This window comes from Hippoglossus stenolepis, chromosome 18 (assembly GCF_022539355.2).
Source record: "Hippoglossus stenolepis isolate QCI-W04-F060 chromosome 18, HSTE1.2, whole genome shotgun sequence".
Classification (NCBI taxonomy): domain Eukaryota; kingdom Metazoa; phylum Chordata; class Actinopteri; order Pleuronectiformes; family Pleuronectidae; genus Hippoglossus; species Hippoglossus stenolepis.
In genome coordinates this window covers 13,843,025-13,865,280 of record NC_061500.1, presented here as the reverse complement: position 1 = coordinate 13,865,280, position 22,256 = coordinate 13,843,025, and the positions used below count along the sequence as shown (strand labels likewise).

The window sequence follows — 22,256 nt, the reverse complement described above, 5'->3', positions numbered from 1 at the left end:
CTGGGTTTCACCTTTTTCTTTACTGCATTTGCACATGATTCTTTCTGATGACACAGTCGCCCCGAACCATCCCATACATAAACTGTCAGGCAAAAACAAAGTCAGTAATAAAATACACTTTCCTGTTCTTATAACATCATATAAAAGAAAAAAATATTTTAAAATGCAGGAAATACTATTTACAAAGGCATTTTCTTTGAAGATAAAAACTTTTACAGCTTCAGTACCTAAATATAAATCAACTTATAGGCGGGTTTTGTGCAAGTAAGATAGAAAAAGGCTTTGATATCTGGAGAGTAAGGTGACGGTTTACAGCAGGATGAGGCCTGATGAGTATGAAGCAGCTACATTATCAGAAGCAGATGAACCAGCAGGTTTAGAAGCTGCAGTGCAGAGAGGTATCATCTGAGGACTCCGAGTGTTGGCCTGCAGTGCTTCTGGAAACCGGTGCACTCCTCCGCTCAGGCTCTCTAGTGCCTCCTATTGGCCAGTGACTGGAACCTCCTGAAACAGACAGAACATGTCGATGACTAAGTGCAACACGAGTCTGCAAAGAGTGAAATGTGGCAGCTGCTAACAAACTTTCAGCTTCATACATGCAGGACAAAACCAAAAGGTTTCAAGACACATGCATGTGACTACTTGTTTATTAAAGGAATAGTCCTACATTAAGGAACATTTTTATTAATCTCATATCTTTAACATGACGCTACAGCCAAGAGGTGCTTAGCATGAAAAGTACTAAAACTGGCAAGGACCTCTTCAAGCTGATTGATTAACATTGTAGTTTTATATATGAAGTCTGTTTAAAAATGAAAGAGTAGTGTCTAAGCACATGTCCCTAAATGTTGAACTACTCCTTTAAAGATGCTTCAACCAAGTAGAATTATCTCGTCATGCATCATAAGCACATTCTGATAAATGTCCAGTTTGAGTCCTAAAGCCGTTCATGTGTTTACTTCATGCACCATGCGTCAGATCACTGTCAAAGCCTGAACCTCAACCGCACTGACCTTCGTCTGGTCCTCCAGACAGGCCCTTCAGGCCAGAGAGGGTACAGTAATTTGTCTATCATTATTTCACATAGAGAACAAGAAGGAAAAGAAGAGTGATTCACTGCTGAGAAAGAGTTTGACATTTTAACTGTGGTTTTGGTTATCTGGATAAACTCACCTCTAAGTTTCCCCTGGCTTTCTTCAACACTCCATGAGTTAGAGACACTGCACAGGGAGACAAACATATGTTCATTTGTTTTAATGCTTTACAGTACTATGACGTTCAGATTGTTGTTAACATGAATCTAGATAATCCTACACTGATCGATGATGACCCTCTCCATTCCCTCTTTGAGCTGGTTGGTGCTGCGGAGGCGCTTCACGGCTCCACTCAGCATCCTCTCCTGCTGCGACAGCCGGCTTTTCAGTCTGGCTATCTCGTTTTTCAACAGCTCGTCCTGCTGACGGAGAAAGAGAGTCTGTAGATACTGAACTTGTGAGGCCACATGCATAAATATGTGTGTGCATGTTTTACCTGCTGGTTGTTGCCACTGTCCCCTGCAGTGTTCCCAGCTGGCAGAGAGACTCTCCACACCAGTTTGAGCAGTCGACCGGCCTCCTCCAACACATGCTGAATGGTATTCGTGCTGCTGGACAAACTCTTCAGATGCTGCTGTTCCATCACCTTTGAAGAACACAATGCCATGAAATATGTTGACTATGTGTTAAGTAGATTTTGTCCTAAATGTCCATTTATTTACTATTTACATCTTTACAACCTTCATATTCTCATTATTATTAATCAGTAAAACACAAACTAACTCATGACATTTTCTCAGCACCTTGTCAGAGCTCTGCTGCCTGACTGTGTGCAGACACTCCTGCAGTTGTGTGTCCATGCTGCGCGACAGCTTACGGCCGTCTGAGATCTGCTTCCGCAGAGCGTTGTAGTCCTCAATCAGACCTAAAACGTGGCGGCCGTTGCGATTGGCCCACATCCTGTGACCCGGCACCAGACGGGATAGAGCGCAAGAGTCACCAGAGCTGCTGCTGAAGGACCCGCCGTCCACATCTGAACGAGCACGACGCTTCTCATCTGAAAACATTTAAGCATGTCCAAGTGTTTTAATATATGATAGGTTTGTATTTAGTTGTATGATTAACCATGACGGCAGTTTTCTTACCCAGGACATTGGTACGTTCGTTGTAAGACTGAAATGAGTGATGAAGATCACAGCCTTCACGACCTGGTGACCTGCCCCCTTCATCTAAGACAAATGTAAAACCAACAGTGACGTGACCTGAGGATTTCTGTGTGCATGTGTCACATGTGATGAGCATGTTTAGTCTGAGCCTTGTGTTTACCTGGAGAAGACAGCAGGTAGTTGATGTTGATGGTTTCCGAGCGGTTGGGTCCTCGGAGCAGCTGCTCCTCCAGTCTCTGCCTCAGAGCCGTGTTGGTCTGGATGCTCCTCTCCAGCTGCAGCCGCAGGTGTCGGATCTCTGTCAGCAGCTCGCTCAGGTCCACAGAGCCGGAGGACGGGACAGGAAGTGGCTCCTGGTTTGTCTCACTGGATTCTGCTGAGAGGGGCAATGAAGGAAATAGTTTCTCATAAACAGAACAGATGACTTACGTCTTTCCAGCTCCAATGTGTTAAATGCAATATAATAAGAGCAGTTGTAGATAGAAATAGTTTGGCAACAAAGCCAAGGAGAATTCTAACTTAATCTATGTAAAATTAAGATTATTTGTAATTGTTGCTAAGTGACAGACAATTAGAATTTAAGCTTAATAAGATTTCAATTGGCACCTTGTAAAGACAACACAGCAAAAAACAGGCAGTACCGTTGTGTTTATGATTATCAGTCTCGATTTTTTCATAAACTTGCAGCTCCACTCGCAGTGACTGGAGAAGATGCTGGCAGTCAGACAGCTGCTGCCTCTGGAGCTTCACCTCACACTGCAACCTGCAAACACAAGATAAAGATGGATATAAAATCCAGTGAGTTTAAAATGACACATCACACATTATTAATTAATAAAGAAATACATAAAACTAGGGCTACGTTGTAGCACTAACGGGCCGGAGCACACGCATTTTGAAGCCTGTTGCGGTTAGTGGAGAGAGCGATCAATGACCAAGCGCACGTTTCCGCGTTGTTTGCGTTTTGCGCACTGCGGCAAGGACAAACGCTTCACTTCCTGCGTCTGTCACGCGATGTCGATCCTTGCCTGCTAATTGCTCATTACGGTCCACGCTATCAATTGCACATCACACTGTGAAAATTGTATGTAAATCGAATGATAGTTGTAAAACAAAGCTTACTTCCGGTTGCCAGACTAATAGATCTGTTCAAGTAGGGGCTCTGATGTAGCGTGAGCAATTTTGTGTCAATTGGACAATGTTACAACAACATAATTATCACACTGATCAGTAGGTGGTGCTATGACCCTGCACTAATATTAATATATGGAGCGTCAAAAAAAAAAATACGGACAGACAGATGAACGAAAGAAAGAAATTAAATTAAATTAAATTGAAATTAAAAAAATTAAATTAAATCCGTCCGTCCCAAAAAAAAAGTAACTAAAAAGTAAGTAAAAGTACAAAAGTAACTAAAAGTAACTGAACTAATATTAATATATGGATGTGATCATAGGGCAGTAGTTCGGAGCCGGTTGGATAATGCAGAGTGGATTTACAAAGTACTTCCTGTTTCATGGCGAATCAGTAGGTGGCGCTATGACACTGAGGAAATATTGACACATAGAGCTGTTCAGGCTTGGTCTCTGATCATGAGACATCAGGTTGGCGGTGATAGGACAATGCACACTGGACTTATGACAACATCGTCTCCTTTGGCGAAGGATGAACCTCAATGTTTACATGGTTTGAGGAAATGTCACAATTCTGACCATGATCCAATGACTTGACTGAGCTCTTTTGAGCTGTATATTGTAAAGCAGCCAGGAGCAGTTCATCAAAGTAAAAACATGTCACTTCCTGTAGCCAGCAGGTGGCGCTGTGATTTTAAGTCAAGATTTCTGTGTAGATGTCACCAGGCCGGGACTCTTGTCTTACATGTCTAGTTTGGAACTCGATTGGAACAAATATGTCAGAGATACAGAACCTCATGTTTTGATGGCGTGTAATCAAACTTTTGAGTGACTGTGTGACGAAAAATCGATCTTTGAGTTAGTTTTTATCTCCATCTTGTTTAAATCATCATCTCAATATGAAGTTGATCTGATGAAAGCCCTACGACAAGTTCCTCAAAGTAAAAATGTGAAAAATGGCCAAAATGGCTTCCTGTTTGGTCTAGCATATCTATCCAAGAGACTTATTTGTTTGTTATGAGAAGACACATGTCCCTAATGGTTTTTTGTACATGTCCACAACTCGTGGTGCCGGGGCTGCCCTTTAGGGGGCGCTAGTCAGTTATTTTGCCACGCCCATTCCTTAAAACCATATGAATGTCTGCGGGGGGGCTGTTGCTACACAAATGTAGTTTGAGGGAGATAGACCCATGAACACGGAAGTTACAGCAATTTCGTGTGTCACAGCGAGTCGATGAACTTTAACGCCACGCCATTAATATGGCGTTTGACGAAAAGTCACAGTAATCTTATGCCTACATTATCAATGTCTTGAGACCCTTTTGACATAATTTTGACATGGCTGCGGTCAGTAGATGAGGAGGAATACTTCCAAGTGTAAGACATGCAAAAAACAAGACATTTCCTGTTGCCACCAGGGGGCGCTGTGTTTTTAAGTCATGATTTCTGTGTAGATGTCATCAGGCCGGGACTCTTGTCTTACATGTCTAGTTTGGACTCGATTCGACCAAATATGTCCGAGATACAGAACCTTGTGTTTTGATGGCGTGTAATCAAACTTTGACGCCACGCCACGGTCACACCGTGTGACGAAAAATTGATCTTTGAGGTAGTTTTCATCTCCATCTTGTTGTGATGACACGCATCTCCATATGAAGTTGATCTGATGAAAGCCCTGGGACAAGTACATCAAAGAAAAAATGTGGAAAATGGCCAATATGGCCACTAAAGTCAAAATGGCGGGCTTCCTGTTGCTTTTTTCCCATTGCACCTCTGACCTTTTTTGTTTGTCTTGTCATGATACACCTGGGCTACGATTTTTGTGAAGATCGGTGAAAGCTAACTGAGGGGCTTTTCCTTAGATGGCGCTGTTGAGCCATTTCTCCACGCCCATTTCAAATTACTCCAGAATACAATTACTTTTTGGGGTTTTGAATTCCCTGCAAACTTTGGTAACAATTTGAGCATGTCTAGGCCCTGAAAAAGCCCCAAAAGGGAAATACAAATCCTTCGAAATACAATAGGGCCTCCCACCGGAGGTGCTCGGGCCCTAAAAATACATCATATAGTGTATATGTGTACGACTTTTTTATGTCTTACTATTCTACAGTGTTTGTTAATGCCTTACAATATTCTGACATACTACTAACATACTATACTATGACATTTTTGGATGTTCAAAAAAATGTTTCCATAACGAAAATCATGAGTGAATTTGCGTGTTTCCAACAAAGAGCCTTGTGTTGTGTATTATATTCGACACATACTCAGAGTGACAAGATAAGGAAAGCGAGAGGAGAAGCGATCTGACAGTAAACTAGACTCCGGGTTTCGAGTGTCAGTCTCACCCAACTGTGTCAGTAAAACCTGGGGCAAGGGGTCACATACCATCATTATTGTGTTGGAGCCTTCAAATGATGGACTATCATGTTTCTGAGTTGTACTAACAGTATATAATGGTGATAGTAACAAGTCTTTAGAATGGTTATTAACAGCCATGTGCAGTTTCAGGTTGCATGGAGAGGAGCACTAATGATATAATAACGAAGACATTTACATATGTGTGCTCATGATGCTCTGATGTAGTGTGTGTGTGTGTTTGTACCTATGCAGCTCCTCTTGTCTGTAGTGCAGTGAATCCTGCAGCTCTGAGTTTTCTTGGCTAATGTGCTCCAGCCTCTCCTGAAGTCGGTTATTTTCCTGCCTCAGTGCTTCAGACTCCTTCCTGCTCTGCTCTAGTTTGGCAGACCGTCTGGCGAGAGACTCGCGTAGCTTCTCGTTCTCCTTCTGCTTGTCTGGAGAAATAAAAGTATTTGCAGCTTTAGTGATGAACATGGCACTGCCCAGAATGAACTGGTGTTTGGACAAATATACTTGTTAGAAAATGTGTGTTTTACCTCGAGACCCCTGGTTGAGCTCTTCCTTCAGGGCTTGGTTTTGTCCCCTGAGAAATCGCACTTCATTAGCCAGATGCCCCTGCTCCTCATTGCCATGGATGAAGATGTTGGTGGCTGCTAAGTCAAGTTTACACACACTCATCAGTCAACAAATATAGAGCATGAGTACAGTGCATGAAATAAAATATACAGTATTTTCATGTTTGTGCAAAATAACAATGACGGTGCAAGGACAGTCTTCGGTTGGAGGTGTGTACCTGGGTCTTTCTCCACCTCGGCCAGTCTCCTCTCCAGCTGTTCCCTGAGACGGTCGTTGGTGCGGATGCTCTCCTCCAGACGTTGTCGCAGAGCTCGAATCTCCTGCAGATGTTCTGCCAGCAGGTCTGAGAGACACACGTGCACAAAAATCATAAGGAAGTGAAAGGGAAAGTAAAAGGGCTTAAAGTATTGCATTTTGATTAGAAAAGGGGGATTTACATAAAACAGATTTAAAAATTTAAGCAGCAGAAGCAGAGATATCCTGAAGATGTTTACCTGAATTCATCGTGCTATGCTGCTCGTGAGAAGTCTTTGGGGCAGTGTCTTTGTCGACTTTATGAGCTTCTGTCTGAGGCCCTGACCCCTGCTTGTCCTGGCCTTGATCCCGTTTCTGATGGTACGGGCTGTTTTGGGAAATAATTGATCGATGCAGGTCCAGTTCAGTGCGCAGGGTGGCGTTGAGCTCCTCTTTGCCTCTCAGCTGCTCCTGCAGTCGCCCGTTCTCCCTCTGCAGGCCCTGCAGTCTGCTGGCAGCGCCCCTGTGACTGGACAAACCTTCCACCTGAGCTCCACCTACAGGTGGAACAGCTGCTCCCATCCAATCAGAGGAGTGTCGCTGGCCTAAATGTGTACAGGGAAACAAAAACAAGTAGATTAACAATAAAAAAATAGAAGTACTCATTAATTTATCTTTTTGATCTAAAAAGCCTTTTTACACCATCTTTTTGTGAAAGACCTTATCGTCCCTTCCTCACTCAATATTAAATCGCTTTAGGGAGTTGGAATTGATAAAGCACAATGACCACTGCAGCATCGGGAACCAAAGAGGTGAGTGTTTACAACTACAGTGTTGTAGCATTGTAAAATGTAAGTTAGGGTCGACTGGCCCCTGGGCAGGGACCGCTCACATATCCATAGCCTTCACTATCTCTTTTACAGAGGGAAACTCAATTTAAAGCTGAACCCGATAGTTGCCACTGAATAATGCAACTTCAAGAGGAGGAGGATTGAAACTGGACACCTGCTTTGCCCTTGTTCAGCCTGCTTTGTGCTGTGGGACGCCTCACTGCAACAGAAAGGATTTAACTGGAAAATAAGTGCCTTTCCAGGCTGTGGACAAGGTAATCCCTATCACATACCATTGAGGTTAGAAAACGGGGAAAAGTAGGCATTTTGAATCAAGCAAACTAGTCTAGTAGAGACTACACCCGGCAATGCCTGGCATCTCTGACACCTAAAACAATAATTGGTCCCGGCTTTCACACCCACTCACAAATAAATTCCATTATTAAGACTATATGTAGGTGTTGCATCTGGAAATGCTCACTTGGAGATCGACTGCCACCTTGTGTGCTATGGCAGGAGGAAGAGGTCCTGTCAGAGTGGTACAGGTCAGAGTGAGAGCTGTGGTGGCTGCTGGGAGTTTGGCTTCTGAACTGGCTCTGCAGGGCCTGGATGAGACGGTTCTTCTCCTGCAGCTCTTTTGCCAACCTGGGAGGAGAGAGAAGTGGAAACATTATGAGTAATCATGTTAAAACCAGTTGAGATGAGTCAGTCTTTAAGAACACGCAACAGCTGGATGTTATCCATTACATCATCTCGTTTGAGGAACCACCCAAAAAAAGATAAAACTGAAAGAAAAAAGTTTCAAACCCGAGGACGTGCAACTTTCAGAGGAAACACACAGCTGGAAAAATATGAAAGAAGAGATCACAGCAAACGCCACGCTGTGTTTCTGGTTGAAACCCACTCACAGGTCCAGCTGCTCCCTGGTGCTTTCAGCCAGGCTGAGGTTTTGTTGTACGAGGACGCTGATGCTCTGCTGCAGCAGCTCTCTATCGCCCTCTAGCTCCAAACGCAGATGATCTAACTCCAGCTGGATTCTAGCAGGGCTGTCAGGAGGCTCTCTCATGTCCTCATAGGACAGCAGTGAATGTGATCCCTGCTGAAGCTCCTCAAGACTGTAAACAACAGTACTGTGGATGAACGTATGCAACTAGGAACCACGTTAATTTCCTCCACCAAGGACATTATATTGCTACTCCTGTCTCATTGGTTTGTTTGATTGTCAGCAGGATTACGAGAAAACCTACTGAATAGATGTTCACAAAACTTGGTGGGTGGTTGGGGTATAGACAAAGAAAGAACCCATAACATTTTGGCATGGATCTGGACAAATCCAGGAATTTTTTTTCACTTTCTTAAACATTGCTTTTTTGACATTTTCTCAGATTTTCCAGAGAATAATTCATGGATCCTAATGAAAAAAAACCTGGCATGTTAAGGGGACTTACAGCTATGAGTGTGTACAATTTGGTGCAGAAATGATGGAGATCTGGATCCACCGAATTTACTGTAAATGTGGTTTAATTACGGAAAAATGCAGATCCATGATAATCTACATCTTACATGTTCTTATTTTGGTGTTTTATTCAAAGCTTGATAATTCATTTGCTTGACATGTGTTGTGTGTGTTCTTAGTTGATGTCCTAAGAGACCGGTGACCCAGTTTGGGGCAGTGTGACCCTAATGTTTTGGTTGACACACAGACAAAATTAGGTCAACAGCAGGAGGCCATTTAAAACCAACATCACATGCACCACCCAGGGTCATAAGGCAATTCAATTGACTGGGTGGAGGTGGAGAGGGAGGGGGTCTGTAATAGGGTCATGAGACAAACATAATCAAATTAGCTCAGCTAATGACACTCATCCCAGACTGCAACATTTACAATATGATCTTTCAAAAGCACAGACCCATGTAAAATAATAATAATAATAATGGGAATGCTCCTTTTCCAGTGCAAACAAAATACTCTCCTGGATGTAGAAATCATGACAGATGATGAAGTTGAAACTAAAAGAGAATCATTGAAGAAGATTGGTACAAACTTATAGAATTGGTACAATATTATAGAATATTCAGAAGATGCAACTGTGCTGACAACAGCATCACATTTAGAGGGAATAGACTCATTTCATGTCATTCTAGAACAAAAGCTTCCTGTCTGCACCTGTAAAGCTCACATCTCATACTTAATTCAAACAAAAGGTGAAGTTTAAAGATGATAACTGGGTTTGAGACATGGTTGTGTGCTGGGCTTTATTTTGGACAGAGCCTGTTACCCCCTGTGGCTTCTGGCTCTTGCTCTCTGCCAGTAAGCATAAAAGTATTTACAAAACTGTTCAACTAGTCCTAAGCAAATTTTATAAAATTAAATGAATTATGGTGTCATCAATAAGGAAATACAGTATTAGAGTTTGAGACGTACCTGCGAGACAGTTCCAGAGCCGCCACATCCTCATTATCCAGATGAGACTCTCCTAGCAGACGGAGGAAAAGATGCTGTCAAAGAGCTGTCTGTAAAAATCAGTTACGAATGACTGCACTTTTGTCTTCCACTGTCTCTGCTTTCTCTTTGTTAAACCATAATAGGTCTGTATTTATACAACTCTGATTCCTTTCCTGCCTTGTGTTTTGCTAAATATTGAGTTTAGGTGTAACATATTGCCCATTTGTTTGAGATTCCAACATCCTTCTGATTATGAGTGTGTGTCGGCTGGATCTTTTGTGTGTTTTGGCAAAATAGTGCATCATGAATAACTATGATAAAATAATTAACTGTGATTCTGATTAGAAACATTTCTCAGAAGACCACAGATGCAGAGACCATCACAGCAGCAGCTACCTTTGTCCAGCCGTCCCTCCAGCCTGTCCAGAAGATTCAGGCTCTTGTCCAGCTGCTCTTTGACCACCTCCCCCATGTAGAAGTCGACTTTGCTGGCCTGCAGCAGCTCCTTGAAGGCATTGCTCAGCTCCTCCAGCTGTCGGCGCTGCAGGGCTCCCAGTCCCCGGCTCTCCTTGATCTGCTGCCTCAGTTGTGACAGCTCCCTGGCTTGTGACTGCACCAGGGAGTCCAGTCTGTGGAGAAGACAGAATGAGGACAGGCAAGAGAGAAACACCAAAGACGACAAAATGAGTCAAGATCTTGTTTTACAAAGTGACTGTGCAGTTTTTACTCAGTGTAATATAAATGCAGTGTAAAAGAGTGCTGACCGGGCAGGTGATGCAGAGCGGCTGCGGGTCTGTGGCAGCTGTTCGGTTATGCTTTTGTTCAGTGTCCTCTCTCTTTCCTGGTCCACATTCAGACAGCTGGTTTTATCCTTCATCGCCTGGTTCTCTCCCTCCTTTTTCTCCCTTTGCTGCACAAGTCTGTAGCTACTATCCTGGCAACGCTCCCGTTTCTGTGTCCCTTCTTGATCCATGATGACTGCAGAGTGGTCAGAGGCGTTGGCAATAAGGTCACTGGAGAGGGAGTTCCTACGCAGAAGGTTTTGCATTTGGAGGATGAGTTTGGTCTGGTTTTCCAGCTGGACCTTCAGCTCTCTCACTTGTCCCTGAAGCTGGAGAGGATTTTCAGAAACACCGTACTCGTCATAGACCTGAAGGCTTTTCAGACTGACCTGAAAACACATAGGAGAAGGTTAAATAATTCAATCTTTTCACACAATTATACAATTTAAGACTAACAGTCTTTAAATGTAATTGTTATGTGTTAATTGTAGATTAACAATCCATTAAGCACTGTACAAATTAGTTACTGTTGCTAGACCTGCCAATCTCACAGCAAACAAATGTAGTTTATAGTAATACACTTACATATTTGGTTTCTGTAGTTTATTAAAAACTCATCAAAACTATTATAGGCTATTTAAAAATGTACCTTATAGGAACTATCTTTTTTGTTACTGATGTGTTCCTTGGCCTTAGTAATGCTCAATTACTTTAATATGATAGTTAGCTGGATATGCTAATGATTGCGGTGCGCGTTCAAGGAATCAAATGCACTGTTTATTCATTTCTTACACTTTTGCATATTATTACACACTATTATACACTATGGCCTCCTGCACATCACTCAACTTATAGAGAAACACAAAATTTGACAGACCTGCTAAGCCTAGTTACAGATCTGTTAATTGTAGTTAGCGAATAAAAAGTTGAATACCTTGGCTGAGCTGAGAGCTGGGGAACTTGGATACGGTGTGCTGGAGGTTGAGTCCAGGTTTTCAGTGGAGGAGAAGGTGGCCTGTTCGTGTTTCAGCAGGGAAGGCAGGCTGGAGGCACTACAACTCGGGTTCACACCAACCTCTAGATCTGGCAACAAAAGGGAAACACGGAAACGGTCAAATAAGGAACAGAAAAAACATTTGATGTCGTGGGAAACAAGGTGAAAGTGCCATGTGTAAATAAAATCACTTGTGAAGCAGACAATAAATAAAAGTGAGAGGTTAATGAGTGCTGGAAAGACATTCCCAAACTTCAGAGTGAAAACATGCAAGAATTTGTAGAATATTAACAGCCCATTCAAAAGAAAAGTTCCAAGAAATACCAGGTTAAAACCAGTAGAGAGACTGTGTGGTTATGAGACCCAAACAGAAAACTCTTGTCAAGGTAAAAGACAATATCTTTCAGTTGCCTTTGTTCACTCCTCATGCAGACATAACAAGAGAATTTGAGATTAGTGTCCACTCAGCAGACAGACATGCAGTCTGTCTAGAGGCCGTCTACCTGTGCTACTGCTCTCTTCCCTATCGTTCTCACTCTTGCCACTGGTTTCGTAACCCAGGTCTTGCAAATCCACCTGCACGCCTTTGTCATCCTGCTCCAGAGCTGGCATTAGAAGCAATATATTTTGGGTTAGGAAGAAAACATTCAATGCGTACACTCTCGTCTCTCTCCTTTATGGTGTTCCTGAACAATATGCTTTCATGAAAGTGTTTAACTTTACATGTATATGTATATGTGTATATATATGTATAATTATTAGAAGCATCTCTGCATTTGTTAACCCACCTTTCCGTGCAGTTTGAGGGGAGGTTGTCTCGGTAAGAGCGGTGGCTAGTTTCTCCTCCAGGCTTTTACATGCTTTCTTCTTCTCTCTCAGTGCCTTGTGGAGAGACTCTAGCTGGGCCTGAACATTTGGTGGTAATCCCTTTCCATCCTGCACTGCCCTGTGGGCCTCGCTCTCCTCTCTATGGCCTGTCTCTTCTTTTAAGGAAGTCTGCAATTCAGACATCCTGTGAGAGAGATCAGTGAAGACCTTGCAGAGGAGACAGAGATTTTGATGGAGGTCTCTGGTAAGTTGTCCCTTTGTACCAGCTGCAGCGGTGGAACAGTTGCTGCTGGATTTGGTTGTTTTTATCTGGGTGGATTCTCCCAGTTCTTCCCTCTCTTGCAGGGCTCTCTGAAGTTTGTTTAAATTCATCTGCAGGTCAGAGGTGATCTGTGATGATCTAGCAGAAGTCAAGGATCCAGGATTTGTACAGTGTTCTGCTAGAGAGGCAATGGCAGACTCAGTTGCACTAAGGCAGTTCATTACAGCTTTTGTCAAATCCTGAGTTAAACTAGTGTCACCAGAACTTCCCATTGCCCCATCGTGTTCCTCTGAGCCCTTCTCTGCTGCTATCTGCCTTGAACGTTTACCATCCTGGCCAGCACTGTTACTGTTGTAGCCCTGTTTTGCAGCAGCGTCTGCATCCCTCAGTTTTTCCCTCAGCTCTGCATTGAGCCTGTTCTGCTCCCAAAGTGCCTCCTGCAAAGAGTCTGTGTGTCGTTGCATCTCCTGCATTGAGGCGTTAGTGCCTCCAGAAACACCTCTTAGGCTGTCTCTGTTTGCGGATGCATTTACCTGCTGTAGGGCACCATCTATCTGTATGCAAAGATCCCTGATTTCTGGATTCTTTTCCTGGCTGTTGGAGCAGGTGATGGCTTTCTCTGCCATGTTCACGAGCTCAATAAGCTGGTTGTTAAGCTCCTCCTTGTCCTGTAGGGCTTTCTGCAGCTCCATGCATCGACTGTGGAGGGCAGCATCTGAACCCACAGAACCAGAACCTCCTCCCAAACTGGTGTGTGACCCAAATCCTCCCTGGTTGTCCAGACTGCAGGCGGTCAGGTAAGCAATAGTTGATTCTGCAGCCTGTAGGGCCTCAACATACTGGTGATTAAGCTGTTCCTTTTCCTGAAGCTGAGTGTGGAGCTCTTCCCAATCAGCAAGCTGCTCACTGAGCTTGTTGATCAGGGCTTCTTTCTCCTGACACTCCTGGTGGAGGAGCTCCAGCTGAGTGAAAAGCACAGAGTCAGCCTGGGTGTTGTCCAACCCTGCTGGACCACTGCTATTCTGTGAAGTGGAAGTGCTTTGCTGGAGAGATATTGAGAAGTCAGCGTCTGCGTGCAATTGCTGATCAGACCCAAACACATCATCTGAATGAGGGTTGGGAAGTGCGTCAGTTCTCAGGTGCTCAGGTCTAGAAGACTGCCTGCTGCTGCTGCTGCTACTGCCAGTCTCCACTCTGAGTCTCACGGGAACAGGAAGGCGAGATTTGAGACCAGCCTACAAATGAAGCAACCAGAAAAAGCAACCATTAAAAATGACTTTAAACAGACGGAAACATGGTGTGTCTTTCTATTACTATTGCAGTACTTACCCCATGCCTTGTGACATCCTGCTTTCCACTCTCGATGTGTGGCTGGCCTGGTCCTTTAGTTTTTGGCCTCTCCATCCCCCCGGCAGTGCTGACAACTACCTCTGTTGTGACAGGAGTCTCTCCATCTGGCACTTCATGGGAGTTCTTCTCTCCCTTTTCATTTGACACCTCGACAAGCAGTGTTTCCATACTCTGCCTCAATTCAGCCTGTCCATCACTGCTGTTCCCTGAGGCATCCGTGCTCTCTTTTTCTTTACACTCTGCAGATTTTTGTTCCTTCAGTAGACCCCGCAGCGCCACATTTTCTGATGTCAGTCTGAGCAGCTTCTCTCTGCAATAATGGATATCTGATCAGTTTACTGAACCTTACAGTGAAAATGAGAAGGATTCTGGATTGTTAAAGAAAACAAACTACCTAAGGTGTGAGACTGATGTAGCCCCACAATCAGTCAGCAGGGATTTTAGTGCCATTACATCTCCTTTCTTCTGTGCTCTCTCTCCAGTGTCCAAAGTGTTGTTGCCAGACTGAGGATGTTCTCTACTCTGGCCGAGGCCACTGTCCATACTCTCATTACCAAATTGTTTTCCAGACACCATCTAAAAATGACATATTTGAGAAATATGTAGTTTAGAAATATGATCTTAAGTCACAAGAAAAAGGGAAAACCCCAGAATATTTACACTTAGCTTTAGCTGAAATAGTTCAAAATCTCTTTATATTAAATGGTCGTGTGTTTCATACCTGTCCTAGTTTGATGTCTGTCTGGCTCTCTTTGTCCTTACCAGGGTGATGCTTCCTGTCACTGTGCGTCTTCTTTAGCTGCTAGAGTAATGGGATGGGAGGCGAGTATGACACACATGGCTTGGTAAAAGAAAAACTTAATGTGGGAACAGAATCCATAAAACACTGCACAGCAACAGCAGAATGGCATGACGTGTCTAATGTGGCATGGCGAAGAGAGACCATTTTATGGGACACAGAGATAAAAAAAACAAAACATGGACTCGTTAGGAAAGGTGAAGGAGAGAAAAAGAGGGTCTATTTTCTACTACAGACAAGAGACACGTGTTAGAGAAACAACAGATATAATTCCACAAAGTAAAGATACATTAGTAACAGAGGTCAAGGTGTAGGTTCAAAGGTTAGAAAAGAGCTAATAAAGATGGATGTTAGACAATGACTAAAGTATTTTCTAAATGTGGAAATACTGTACAAACATATTGCTGATTAATGTCAAAAAAGTGAACGTTATTGTTAGATTTAGGAAATAAACTTTGAAGTCTCAACTCTCTCAAATTGCAGCCATCATTTGTGGCTTCTAACCTGATTCCAGGGGCTGACCACGTCTGTTCCCCCCTTGCTGGAAGCATCATGCTCTGACTTCTCCAGCAGCGACAGTCGGCTGTGCAAGTCGTTGTTTACAGTCTGTAGTCTGCTTACACAATCCTGCAGGTCCAGCACCTAAAGCACAGACGCATTATTATTTCATCCACTGGTATGAGTGTCTTCCTACTGCTTTGATGACATACCATGCCAATTTGTTAAAGTTGTAGATACTAGTAATCATTTTTAAGAGACTATTTTTTTCTATAATTCTTTGAGTTTAAAAAAGGAATTTACCTTCTGCTTTAGCGCTTGTGGAGAGAGTTGACACAAGCTGTCATCCTGCCCCTCCCCCACACATATACTCATGTAGGAAGTCTGATCGCCAATGAAACTCAAAGTGTCGCCTGAAGCACAGAAAAAATAATTATGGTCACAGAAAGACTTTTTTTCTCAAAAACTGTTTCAGGACAAGCTGTTATGTAAAATCCAGTGTATTTTTCTCTGTTCGTACCACCATCATTGGCCCCACCAACCCCTCCTCCACGGTTCTGGATTGCTCCTAAGCGAGCCTGCAGAGAGGTATTCCAGCGCTGTGCGTCTTCGAGCTGATGTCTCATGCTCTCGACTTCTTTAGGATCAGTGAGGTCCATGCCTGAACAGATACACAGAGGGTTACATGCAACCATGTCTTGGGGTGACAAGACAGTACATTTCTCTGCAAGGTAACAATATTACAGTGCAGTAAAGTTATTTAATGTATCAATAAATCAGAATGGTTTAGCTTTAAGTTAACAATGATTTACATGCTGTACCATCTGCAGTTAAAACTTTGTTAGACTTTGTATTGCAATAGTTTTCACCATGATAAAAAAACAACAGATATCAAAAGATTAGCGAGGAAGCACAAATATTAGATACGAATAAATGGAGTTCTGTGTCTAATCACTGATAAAATTAATATGCATTTTGGATGAAACTGTTTTTGATCAATTTTGACATGGTTATTAAATGCGTAATAAATTCACAAATATTTGCATTATTTAAATTGTGAATGCTTGTAGTCAAATTTGATGAGTCAAAACGCTGCAGAGCATAAAGACATGTGTGGAATCTGCAGCCACATAGAAACACCAAAAAACAAAACAAAGAAATTCTTGTTTTTGTGTTTGTCCCCATATGGCATGCACACACATATGCAGACATTATATAAAGAATACTGATTTTAAAACAAAAACAAGAAAGGTGTAAACTTAATCAGTGGTAATTACTATAGCTACATCTATTTTGCATATTCAGTGTAAATGTGGCACATGGGCCTGTTACTTACAGCTGACCTATTTATACACCTGGCTCTTTTCAGACAGGGGCGGGGTATGAGCATGCCATGCACACACATGCATGTGTGACACAGACAGACACTTAGTTGGCTTAGACGACTACCTCAGCATAGAGTGACGCTTTTCATTAGTCTTTAAACTGCGTCCTGATGTGACACTACATTTAAAGCACTAACTTAATTAAATAGAGAGAGAGAGGAGAAGGAGAAATAGAAAGAAAGAGATAGATAGATAGATAGATAGATAGATAGATAGATAGATAGATAGATAGATAGATAGATAGATACTTTATCGATCTCTAGGGAAATTTAACGAGAATAATGTTAAGATTTTTTTGTTAGGATCAATTTCAGTTGAGCTACACTATAGTGGGATACGATAGAATCATTCTATATCAGTATAAAAACCTTTAATACCATACAAAGTTCTTATATAATGAAATGCTTATGCCACTGAATCCAATTCATGTGACAGATGGTTGGATGGATTGGGTCATTAATCAGAGTGGTGAAAGCTGATGCATTCAACAGACAAATGTTTTAATGGAGCAGTGAAAACAAGCAGACAGGATGTTAATAGCGAGAGACAGAGAGAAAAGAGGCCAACAGCAGCCTTTATTCACAGACAAAATGGGAGACAGTGTGAGGCCTTTACATTTGAAGAGCGACAGAGAAAACAGCAGAGAAAACAGCAGCTCTAGTATGGACAGAGACAGGCAGATGATAATGTGATGATGTAAAAACAGTAACAGAAAGAGAACAAAGAAGACGAGTGAAGGGACCAGGTGCTCATGCAGAATGAAGTGACACAGAGGACAGGATGTCTTTTTTGAGTAAACACACTGGACAATGAAGAAAGGCATATTTGTGTATCTATCCCATTGGATTTATGGATATATGTTTTGGATATATCTACGTGATTTAGTGTTAAACATAAGCTTTCTTCTTATTATGTTTCTTTTCTTTTGTTTTTACTCCCCATTGTCATCTAGCACCCAGTGTGTTTGCACTGCACCTTCTCCGAGTTTGGCTCTGTGTATCTCTCTCTCCAAGTCATCCTTGAGCTCCTCATTAGTTTTGATGCTCTCCTCTAGCTGCTGCCTGAGGAGCTGCACTGCAGTCAGTTCCAGCTGCAGAGCGTGGAGACGCTGGGCACTGCAAAACACATAATTATTAATAACACCAATAAACTGTACCTACTCAACATAATGTTTTTATTTTCACTCATTTGTTGTAATGATGTTTAGTTACTGTGACCATTATCCCCACCTGTCCTGCTCTTTTACAGTCCTGACCAGGCTGGAGTAGAGCTGTTGTTCAGCTCTCAGGGCTTTGTTCAGAGCATCATGTTCCTGTTGCAGGGCTATAAGGTTGGGCAAAGCCTTAAGGGAGACAGAAAATAAAGAGATGCTCTTAATGTTAAATCATTAAAATATTTAGATTTGTATTTATTATATCTATTTGTTTTTTTCAAGTTTTATTTCATGTTTTTAGTTTACCTCATGCTGGCTGTCTCCACCGATCATGGTTCTCTCTCTTTGTGGGAGTCCAGGGAATGATCTTTCCACGCCAGAGCCAATAACCTGATTATGCATATGATCACCCCGACTGTCCCCCCTCTGCCCGAGGCGCTGGTGAAGAACCTTCTCAAAGAAAAAACAAAACATGAGAAAAATGTCAGAGACCTCATGGAGTTCAAATGCAATTAGAAGAGAAGCTGCTTATCCAAAGTTGGTAAATCTTTCACTGAGAGAGGTGGAGTCTGTGAATGGGGGGGATCCTTACATTGATAATCTCATCCTTGGTCTTCAGAGTGGAAGTCAGTGAATCAATATTAGCAGTCTGACCTTCACTGCGACCCTCCAGCTCAGACAGTAAAGACTGTAGCTCCGCCAATGAGATCTGGATAAAAAAGTAATGAAGGGGAATAAATTAAGACATTTGTTTGGAACAATGTTTATAACCTTTATAACTAGGGATGTTCCCGCAGCTAAAAAAATCCTAGCGGAAACCCTGATAAGGTTAGCATTTTAAATACATGTTTCAACTGTCTGTCACTACTACTGTAGTAACCTACTGCTTGCAGCCTTGCACTCCAGTTGCCCTATATATAGGTGTGTGTGTGTGTGTGTGTGTGTGTGCAGCATCTGTTGTTGTCTTAGTCATTGAGCCATACCTTATCTTCATACATTGTGTGTTGAAATAAATTTAATTTATTGTTTTGTGGTTTTTTCGTTGGTATCGAATTGGGTATCGAGAATCTAGACATTTCCTGGCATCTGTATCAACTACCACATTTTTGGAATAGTGACATCCCTATAACCAACTGACCTTCAGTTCATTCTCCCTCTTCAGGGCTTTGTTCAGTGCCTCAGTTCTCTGTGCTAGCTCCGTCTTCAGGATGACGACTGTCTTCTTGGAGAGTGGAACGTTTTCCACATTATCCTCACCGTTCCTTCTATACAGCTCAGCTTCAGTGGAGGCAAAAAAAGAATCAAATGTAGAACAGACAAGTACAATATCTTAAAAATATCCAGTGGACAACTTAAATAAGGACTTAAGTCCTTACCATCCCTCTCTTCCAACTTCTCCTGCATGATTTGGATAGTTTGTCTGAGCTCCAACACACGATCCGGCTCTGCCTGAAACTGGTCTCTCTCCTGACCATGCTGCAGAAGTTTCTGCAAAATTTACAAAGGTATAAAGTTTTCTCACTCAACCATGTATATAAACTCTTTCCAGAAATCTAACCAGATAGAGAGAGGCCACAATGTGATTTGAAATCATAATGGAGGAAAGGAGTATGTGTTATTCCCGTTGAGAGTTTTTATTTATTTTCCTTGTTAGGCATCTAAGTCAAGCACATTTAACAGATGAGTGACACCGTTATATCCCGGAGGAACTTACGTTGATGAGGCTGTCTTTTTCAGCAAGCAGTGCTCGGAGGTTTGCAGTCTCTAAACAATCCTCCTGGGCTCTTACAGAGCTTTGCTTGTCAGCAGTGGCAAGCTCCTGCTGCCTGTCAGAAAGCTGCCTCTTCAGTTGCTGAATGTCTTGTGTACGCTCCGACAACATGCGGTTGTAGTGTTCAGCAGACTCCTGCGCAGACAAAAAAACAGAACAAATTGCTGTGCATATTCTGTAAATAAATTTGCCCCAAATCAATCACTATGATGTCTTAAATGTTAACCTTGAGAAGTTGGTCCTTGCTGCTGATTGTAGCCAACAGACCTTCCACGGCACTCTCATTGTCTGCAACCAGCCTTTCCCTGGCTTTAACAGCCTCAGCCAACATAACCTCTGTGACTTTTAACCTCTGGCCCATCTGTTCAGCAAGGTCATGTGCATTAGTTTGTGACTGGCTTAGCATGGATTTGGCCATTTCCTACAAACAAGAAGACAGAGTTAGATAAAGAAAAGAAAATGGCCTCACAGACACGCCTGAAGATAATCAACCAGGTCAAGTCACATCTGAGCGACATATTTGTCAACTAACCTCCATGTCCTTTGTCTTGCCCTCCAGCGAGAGCTGTAGCTGGCTGATGATGGAGTCCTTCTCTCTCAGTGACCTGTTCAGGTTATCTTCTACATCTTGCTTGGCTCTCTGAAGGTTCTTGAGTGTGTTTACAAGATGCTGCAGCTCCACATCCTTCTCTTTAATCAGACTATCGAAACTCTAGAGGTAGAGAAATAGGTAGAGATGAATCAAAACAAAGTCTTTACTGATTACAAAGGCAAAAGTCAAATTTCTAGACTCTAGATATTGATTCTTGATCAAACATGGTGATATCTACACACATTGATTGTTTCCTCGTTGTGAGATAGCAAGTTATTTAGCCTGTCCAGGTCTCTTTCCTTCTCCCTGAGAGACAGCTGCAGCTGGTGAATCTCATTGTCTTTCTCTTCAATGGCAGCAAACTTCTCATCCAGCGCTTGCTGAGAGAGCAAACAAGAGAATGTCAGAATCTAATTATAGTCACCATGGTGAGAAGATTACACAGAAGAAATGTGTACCTCCAGAGCCTTCTCCTTTTCTTTCAGTCTTTGCCGCAGCTTGGAAAGCACATTGTCGTTTCCTCCTGGGCTTTTGCTTTGCTCAAAGTCTCTGACCATATTTATGTACTCCTTATGAACACAAAGAAAAACAAGATAAAAAACTAACAGCATGTATTCACTTGCAGATATCCCAATGGGAAAAAGATATGAATACAAACAAAAAGATTTATTATTTTGATCTGAAAATGTAAAATTTTTGAGTTGCACCTGTAGCTGCTGCTCTTTATCAGCCAGGGTGGATGTGAGCCGCTGGATGGTGATCTCATGGGCCTGCACTCTTCTATTGGTTTGATCCAGCAGCTCCTCGTACTGCTGCTCCAGAGCACTCTCCCTCTCCCCAATCTCACCGCTTAGCTTCTTCAGCTGATTGTTAAGATCCTGGAGGGGTAAATTAATAATACACACAAAAGGTGATATTTGTATGGGCATAGTTAGATAATAAGAGGATTGACAGTGCTTTATTGGCTTTATTGGAAATATTCACTAGAGAACTACTGTCCTCCTGCTGTCTTACATTCAGGGCTTTGTCTCCTTTCTTCTTCTGCTGTTGCAGGTCCTCCAGTTCTACCTCCAGTTGGTCCTTTGCCTGCTGCAAGTCAGCCAGCTCTTGCTCCTTTCTGTCCAGGGCACGCTGTAGCTTTTGTGCTTCAAGCACTTTGACATGGTGTTCCCCCTGGAGTTGGGACAGCTCTGTTTGTTTTGACATTAATAGGTTTTGGTGTTCCTCTGCTCCCTGGGGAAGATACACAACAAATATTTATCTTTACAGATACAGAGACTGCAATATTTTTACTAACCTCTCTGCAATGATGTGTATTAATACACAGAGCAAGGAGTTAGTATTAACATTTATATTATTATACATAAGGTTGAGATCTCCATAAAAAGGTGCAGTGCTTGCCTGGTATTTCTGTAGTTGAGCTTTATGTGCTGCCTCTCTAGCCTTAGCTAGAGCGTCATCCCTGTCCTCAATCTCATGACACAGCTCTGCAATCTATGCAATACAGAGACAGACAGATTGCTGTTAGAGCATTGCATCATAAAGACAAACAGATATTTGTGATAAGAACCTTACCTCTTTTTCCTTTTCTCTGAGGACCAGAGTCAACCCCTGGATTGTTTTGTCTCGCTTCAGAGAATTTTTCTCCTCCAAGCTGAGTTCATTGTCCTTCTGCTCCAACTTCCCTGACAGGGCCTGTTTATGTAAAAATTATTATAAGGGATGTTATAAAAAAAACATAATTCAAAAGTATTTGGCAATTTTTAAATATTCTTTATGTATTTGGTCATCTATATGTACCTTGTACTGAGTTTGGATTTCCTCCAGTGTTTTTGTCAGCTTCTCGTTGGTGTTTTTTGTCTGTTTGAGCTCTTCAGTCAGGTGTTTATTGACAGACTCCAATCGGCTAACCTCACTCTTCTCAGCAAATCCAGGCAGCACACAAACACAGGAAAGGGACATTGAATTAATGCTAGCTAAGCTAAGCAACAAAGCTGCTGCCTGTCACAGCTCATTACCAGAGCTACAGTGGTTTGCCAAGCTGAAAATATAAAAAAAACTA

General features: G+C 42.4%; 1 protein-coding gene across 14 annotated transcripts in view; it reads right to left on the bottom strand.

The window, feature by feature from the left end:
* Position 1: 1 nt before the first annotated feature.
* The window catches only part of cdk5rap2 (CDK5 regulatory subunit associated protein 2), a 32,822-nt gene continuing 10,567 nt past the window's right edge, over positions 2–22,256 (bottom strand). For 3 of the 14 annotated variants that reach the window (XM_035183924.2, XM_035183928.2, XM_035183918.2), the window contains 43 exons: positions 21,995–22,111; positions 21,770–21,889; positions 21,596–21,688; positions 21,209–21,427; positions 20,902–21,072; positions 20,653–20,763; positions 20,437–20,574; positions 20,135–20,314; positions 19,829–20,023; positions 19,546–19,737; positions 19,208–19,319; positions 18,970–19,109; positions 18,424–18,540; positions 18,138–18,281; positions 17,908–18,020; positions 17,654–17,793; positions 15,814–15,954; positions 15,597–15,706; positions 15,300–15,437; positions 14,718–14,798; positions 14,391–14,572; positions 13,976–14,306; positions 12,345–13,881; positions 12,060–12,161; positions 11,497–11,645; positions 10,545–10,951; positions 10,177–10,409; positions 9,760–9,811; positions 8,243–8,449; positions 7,816–7,979; positions 6,765–7,109; positions 6,488–6,613; positions 6,231–6,347; positions 5,939–6,128; positions 2,842–2,963; positions 2,361–2,576; positions 2,180–2,263; positions 1,838–2,091; positions 1,531–1,680; positions 1,315–1,456; positions 1,174–1,220; positions 1,014–1,068; positions 2–504 (listed from right to left, as the gene is read on the bottom strand). In XM_035183924.2, the coding sequence (XP_035039815.2) occupies positions 377–504; positions 1,014–1,068; positions 1,174–1,220; positions 1,315–1,456; positions 1,531–1,680; positions 1,838–2,091; positions 2,180–2,263; positions 2,361–2,576; positions 2,842–2,963; positions 5,939–6,128; positions 6,231–6,347; positions 6,488–6,613; positions 6,765–7,109; positions 7,816–7,979; positions 8,243–8,449; positions 9,760–9,811; positions 10,177–10,409; positions 10,545–10,951; positions 11,497–11,645; positions 12,060–12,161; positions 12,345–13,881; positions 13,976–14,306; positions 14,391–14,572; positions 14,718–14,798; positions 15,300–15,437; positions 15,597–15,706; positions 15,814–15,954; positions 17,654–17,793; positions 17,908–18,020; positions 18,138–18,281; positions 18,424–18,540; positions 18,970–19,109; positions 19,208–19,319; positions 19,546–19,737; positions 19,829–20,023; positions 20,135–20,314; positions 20,437–20,574; positions 20,653–20,763; positions 20,902–21,072; positions 21,209–21,427; positions 21,596–21,688; positions 21,770–21,889; positions 21,995–22,111 (8,112 nt within the window). In that variant the 3' untranslated portion in view covers positions 2–376. The remainder of the gene's footprint in view (positions 505–1,013; positions 1,069–1,173; positions 1,221–1,314; positions 1,457–1,530; positions 1,681–1,837; positions 2,092–2,179; positions 2,264–2,360; positions 2,577–2,841; positions 2,964–5,938; positions 6,129–6,230; positions 6,348–6,487; positions 6,614–6,764; positions 7,110–7,815; positions 7,980–8,242; positions 8,450–9,759; positions 9,812–10,176; positions 10,410–10,544; positions 10,952–11,496; positions 11,646–12,059; positions 12,162–12,344; positions 13,882–13,975; positions 14,307–14,390; positions 14,573–14,717; positions 14,799–15,299; positions 15,438–15,596; positions 15,707–15,813; positions 15,955–17,653; positions 17,794–17,907; positions 18,021–18,137; positions 18,282–18,423; positions 18,541–18,969; positions 19,110–19,207; positions 19,320–19,545; positions 19,738–19,828; positions 20,024–20,134; positions 20,315–20,436; positions 20,575–20,652; positions 20,764–20,901; positions 21,073–21,208; positions 21,428–21,595; positions 21,689–21,769; positions 21,890–21,994; positions 22,112–22,256) is intronic. The other 11 variants (XM_035183922.2, XM_035183919.2, XM_047344587.1 and 8 more) reach the window with 11 other exon arrangements.